This window comes from Pipistrellus hanaki, assembly GCF_964339955.1.
Source record: "Pipistrellus hanaki genome assembly, chromosome: 10".
Taxonomy (NCBI): Eukaryota; Metazoa; Chordata; class Mammalia; order Chiroptera; family Vespertilionidae; genus Pipistrellus; species Pipistrellus hanaki.
In genome coordinates, this window is record NC_140512.1 from 31,018,765 (window position 1) to 31,024,764 (window position 6,000).

At 46.2% G+C, this 6,000-nt stretch overlaps 1 protein-coding gene across 2 annotated transcripts in view; it reads right to left on the bottom strand.

Moving 5' to 3' along the window:
* The window catches only part of SLC25A13 (solute carrier family 25 member 13), a 153,341-nt gene extending 148,466 nt beyond the window's left edge, over window positions 1–4,875 (bottom strand). For both annotated transcript variants that reach the window (XM_084896668.1, XM_084896667.1), the window contains exon 1: window positions 4,705–4,875. Coding sequence is in view for 1 of the 2 variants with exons in the window: in XM_084896667.1 (XP_084752793.1) it covers window positions 4,705–4,719 (15 nt within the window). In the remaining variant the exon portion in view is untranslated. The remainder of the gene's footprint in view (window positions 1–4,704) is intronic.
* Window positions 4,876–6,000: the final 1,125 nt, after the last annotated feature.

Sequence of the window (6,000 nt, forward strand, 5' to 3'; positions counted from 1 at the left end):
TGGCATTATGAAAATTAATTGAGTGATTACTTGTAAAGCCTTAGGGAAAACGCCTGGTACACAGTAGGCACTTATGTAAATAGTCCTAAACTAAAAGTTTGGTTTATACTAAAGTACCTAATTTCTCCTCCTCCCTTCTCCCATAAACTCTACCGTGTACCATGCTATCCCATCAGACAGGCAATATGGCAGACAGGGTGAAAGTACAGACTCTGGAGCCACATGGCTGGATTTGAACCCAGCTCCTTACTTCCTGCTTATCAGATCACCCCTTGGTATCCCAGTCTTCATCTGTAAACCTGGGATGATAGTATATAACTCATAAGACTGTTAAAGTAACTAAAGGGAGATAATAATGAGAAGCTTTAAAATTAAATCTCCTAACTCGTAAGCACTCAATAACTATTAGCTGCTCTTGAATTCATTTTATTACCTGCCATCCCCTAAATGTAGCATGTGCTCTCACCTCTCTGCCTTCCATTTGCTGTTTCCTATTACTGGTACATTCATTTCTTCCGAAATACCGCCCTCGAGACATTTCTTCCTCTCACCCCCCCCCCCCCCCCCCCCCCCAGAAACGGGCTCCTTCCTCCCCGGAGGCTCTTCCAGCCCTTGTTAGGGCACTCAGGCTTCTTCCACCGCTAATGTGGCGGTTTTCTTAAAGGCCCAAGCAGAGTCCAATTCACTTTCATATCCTCAGCTTAGTCCCATGTGGAATTTAGAAAGAACCCAGTGAGTACACAATTTTAAATGGATCTATGATGATAGCAACAATTCATCCAAGAATGGAATACCTATACTAAACGTACTAGTCCTACAGACCAAATCTCCATTACAGCAGGCACGCTTCATTTTAGTGTATGTCACTTATCGTGCTTTACAGATGTGCATTTCTTACAAACCAAAGGAAAGACCCTCCATCAGTAAAAAGGTTATGACTTGCGCTATTGCAGTGGTCTAGAACCAAAACCTCAGTATGTCCAACTTATGCCAGTTTTACCAGTGCTTTACCTCTCATGCCTGAACTTGAGTGAGCATTCCCTGTTAACAGTTTCATCTAGTTTAATTTCATCATTCTGAATGTATAAAATCAACCAGTGACAAAGAGAAAAATGTTCACTACAACCAAAATGGGGCAGAGGGAAAAGGAGAAGTTTAAAAAAAAACAACAAACAAACAAAAAAAAAACTCATTTCCATTGTAATACAGGGCAGTGTTTGGAAGTTTTTCAAAGAAACACACAAAACAACCCAAATAGTACAAGCACGTCACTTATCATGTACCATCTAACAGCCCAACATTATTCCTACAAAAGTAGGCAGCAAGCAAATGGAAGCTCTTTCCAGTTCATCTCAAAACACCAGGAGTTTTAGATCAATGTTACTTCATGAAAAACAAACACCTCTTGCACCATTAAGTGTTATTCTTCATGCAGAAATCAAAACAAAAAGCAATGACTAAATTCTCAGCCTTCCTATTTAATTCGTTGCATTTGAATAAATTAAAAGACCAAGGAAACTAAGAATAAATGGACAAGAGATCAAGACACTGCTAGTTGTGGCTAGGTGCATCCAGAAAATAACAAATCTGCTGGAAAGAGTCAAACAAGTCACCATAGTGAGAGCTGGCATTCACCTACAACTGTTGAGTCCCAGATTCTTGGCCCAATTTCTTAGACCCTCCATTAAAGGGAGCTTCTCTCCTAGTTTTAAGAGGGAATAATGTCAACCTTACTTTGGTTGAGAATGTTAACCTTATGGCTCTGTGTTCAACACAGCAACGTGGAATATCTGCACCTCAGCAAAAAGCAAAGAGGGTGGTCCCTCACATGGGCTGCCCCGCACTGATTGTAGGTGACAGAATCACCCAAGGATTGTGCCCAAAGGCAACTAAGTAAGGGGCACCCTTGAATGAAAGTACTCCAGCACAGCTCACTGGGGGCACTTCAAGACTCCATGTAATGCACTGCCCTTCAGGTACAATGATGGACATTGTAAGAAATGGCCTTATGGAACCCGCATACATATATCTGTGGTCAGGGGGTAGTTTGCAGTGCAGTTTGCTCACAGCGTGTGAGAGGATGTGAGAAAAGACTGCCCTCAGATAGCAATACAAAGAGGCCTCTCTCCCAAGTAGCTGACCTCACTGATCGTTTTCTCTTTGCCTTAGCTGCGAGAAAATTCAGTCATCTCTACTAAGTAGATCCATATTTTCCATGAACCTTAGCCCTGGCTTCATCTTATGTTCCCCTTTTATCCTGTTTTTTCTCATCTACTCTGACTTGATTTCGATGTCTTACTGGATTGTAAATGCATGTATATATGACGTGAGCCATTAAATATCCTGAAAAGAAGCAAGTTTAAATGAATAAAGAAATAAAACTCAAGTTCCCGAAGAGTAAAAACAAAATGTTTCCTCTTCCCTGACTCTCACTTACTTGGCTAAAATTCAACTGCACTTATTGATATGATGTGACAGTTCAATAAAAGTACAACCCAAAAGTTAAACCTGCTTCCACGTCACTGTTTTACTTCATACTAATTAGTCTTATCTGATACTCCAATTATATGCATATTCCTCAATTTAAGTTCCTCAATTACTTTATCCCCAAATTAAGTGAAATGATTTCACTCATCTGCATATGTAAAAATGACAGTCGAGTATAGGTATCCACTCCCACCCACTCTCCTGGGAGAACTCACCTAGAGAGAACAATTCATGCCAAGCCTTGTACTCTGATTGCATGCAAATTTAATGCAAAGAAACAGCCAAGGTTTGAAAGGGTTAACCAACCGTAGCTTCCAAAAATGAATCCCAGTGATCCTCAGAGAGTCTACCTAAAACAGATATGTGTGTGTGTGAATATATATATATATATATATATACACACACACATGTATATATATGTATATATGTGTGTGTGTGTGTGTGTGTGTGTGTGTGTATATACACACATACACACACTGTGTTTCCCCAAAAATAAGACCTACTTACAGGTTTCCTTCTGAGTGAAATATAAGGCATCCCCCGAAAATAAGCCCCCCCCCCCAGGCTAAACATGAGAGATTTGGTCCACTGATTCTGAAAGAAATGGAGTCACAAGAAATTCACCAGGAAATTCAGGAATTGGATTGTTATGATGATGTTCCAGATGATGATGATGACATGATTGTCATTGACTAAATGAGTAAATTCTTGATACTGTAGGATTCACAGTTTGTCTGGTTTGTGTTGACAACTACCGTACTACTGTACCGTATACAGGTAATAAATTTCCTTTATTTTCATTTAACAATAAATGTGTACCGTATTCTTCTTCATGGAAAAATAAGACATCCCCTGAAAATAAGACCTAGCGCATCTTTGGGAGCAAAAATTAATATTAGACACTGTCTTATTTTCAGGGAAACAGGATATATATATATATTTCCATTTGTTCACACTCAATACACAGCACACTCCTAAAGATGGAACTCGTAATTACTGAAAAGGGAAAGGCCACGTAGGGCCCGGAGTCTAGGAGTATGAAGATGCCTACAGATCTGGGGAGCCTGGAGCAACTAAAGTCATTGAACAGCATTTAAATATTATTTGTCTGCTTACAATTTCCAATGCAAATGTGATTAGTTCGCTTGAATAAATAGGACTATGATATGTTGGCCATGTTTTCCTCTTGAGGGTTATCACGAAGTTTTGATTAAGGACAAATGTTTGAAATGTTGGGTATATTTAAGTTCACTGCACTTAAAATGAGCTAAGAAGCTGCGCGGGCTTGATTAAAGGGCTGCCTTCCAGAACTTTTTTTAAGCAATACATGCCGATGATTCAAGTGATTGGGACTAAACATGGTATTCTGCCAGAAAAGTTGAAATGGAGTCCAAAGAGACGGAAATGGTGTCCAGGTTTCGAGAGAGAGAGGGAAGGTGAAAAAGGAAAGGTCAGGCTGTCCGAGCTGCCTTTCCTCCTGGGCGAGTGAATGATTCACATTCCGCAGAATTCCTTTTAAGTAGAACTTCACAGGGCTTAGCCGGCTCCCCGGACAATCTGTTCTGTCATTTCTAAAAAGAAGCCTCTCAAACGCTCAGAATGCCGGCACGTAAGTGTTGTCAGATGGGGAGACTGGGGAGAAAAGGATGAGAAAGGTTGGGGCAAGGAGTGGGGGGCGGGGGTCCTCTGGAAGCGTGGGCCAAACTCTCCCAAAGCCATCTCCAAAGCGGAAGTCAAGGTGACTTCCCCGCCCGCGGGAGGGCGGGGCCTTGGAAACCTAAAAGGATCCGGCTCCAGCCCCGGTGCGTCCCCGGGAAGGAGAAGCCCAGGTCCACCCACCCCGGGTCCAGGCGCAGGAGAGGGCAGGGGCGGCCCCAAGGACCTGCTGCCCCCAGGCCCTCCCCGCCCCGGGCGCACCGGCTTCCCCCCGCCCGCCTTAGCCCAGCCCGCCGCCGGGCGCCGATCCGGCACCTGGGGGAGGGTCCCCTGCAAAGTTTCCGCGGCGAGATCCGACCTCGGAGCACGCACGGGCCGCCCGTGCTGCCCGGGAGCGGCGGTCCCCTCCGCCCGCCCGCCGCTGCCAGGTGGCCCGGCCGCCCCGCGCGCCTCTGCATGTGCGTCCCGGGTGGCACCCGCCCAGCACGTGCGCGCCGAGCGGTCGCGCCCCCGGGCCCGGTCCGACCGGCGCGCTCCCCCGGGGCCACCGGCTGCGCTTACCTTGGCGGCCGCCATGCTTCGCCCCGCGTGCGGGCTCCTGCGGGACCCTCTGCCCCTCGGCGCGCTCGCAGTGCGGACCCGGGCAGCTCACTTCCCGTCCGGGAGGCGGCGGAGGCGGCGATAGGGCCCGGCGGCGTGCGCGCCCGGCCTGCCTCCCCACGCCCTCCGCCCGCCCGCCCGCCCGCGCGGGTCCTGCGGGCGCCGCCCGCCCATTGGCTGGGCCGGCCCGGGCCGCCGGGCGCGCGTGATCCGGTGGCCTCTGCCCCGCGGCCGGGGCGGGCCAGGGTCCGCGGGCGGTGGACTGCACGCGGGCACGTGACCCCGGCTGGTCTCGGAGGCGAGGGCCCTGGGGCGGTGGCGGGGTGCCAGCCTCTCTCTCTCCTTTGGTCAGGTGGCCTCGGGACAGGCTGCCCAACTGGTACCGGCCCGGAAGACACACAACTCCACTAGGTCAGGGGAAGTTGACAGCTCCACTAAGTTCCATGGTTAGCCAGCTTTTTCCTTGTCAGTTTCCCTCCAAGGGGTCTCCATTCTGCATGGTCAGGTAAGGGACCTCAAAGCATAGACCAGTGTAAAGCAGTGTTTCCCAAACTTCTCTCATGATGAGAATCACCTGGTGGAGTTGTTAACATACAGATTCCTGAATCCCAACTAAGAAGTGCTAAACTAGAATTTTTGGGAACATATAGGTAAAATTGTATACTTAACTTAGTGCTGTGTCTTAGAGCATTAGTTAAGTATACAATTAGTGCTCTGTCTTAGGGCACTTGTTAAGTATACAATTTTGCCTATATGTTCCCAAAAATTCTAGTTTAGCGCTTCTTAGTTGGGATTCAGGAATCTGTAGTTTAACAACTCCACCAGGTGATTCTCATCGTGAGAGAAGTTTGGGAAACACTGGTCTAAGGGAAGATAGCAAAGTGATTTTTCCTGGCAAGCCTACTTTCAGTCAAAATCTGGTAAACTTTGATGTGCTAAACAGATATATAAACACCTTGGCAGAACATATTTATAATTGTAGGACTATTTTATTTCAGCCCAGCATATTAGAACTGGGGGAAGGGGAGCGGGGAGAAGGAACATACCCTATTAAAACAAATAAGTCAACATTTTAATTAAAAAAATGAAATGTATAATCTCCAGCGGTCTTATTCCTCTTCATCAGAATGTCATTCATTTGTCTCTGCCATCAAAATTTATAGTCAAGGTAATGCTGGCTTTAAATGTTATGTGGATTATGGATATAACCTACCAGTGAAAGTGGGTTATTTTTTTTTTAACTAATCATTTTAATTA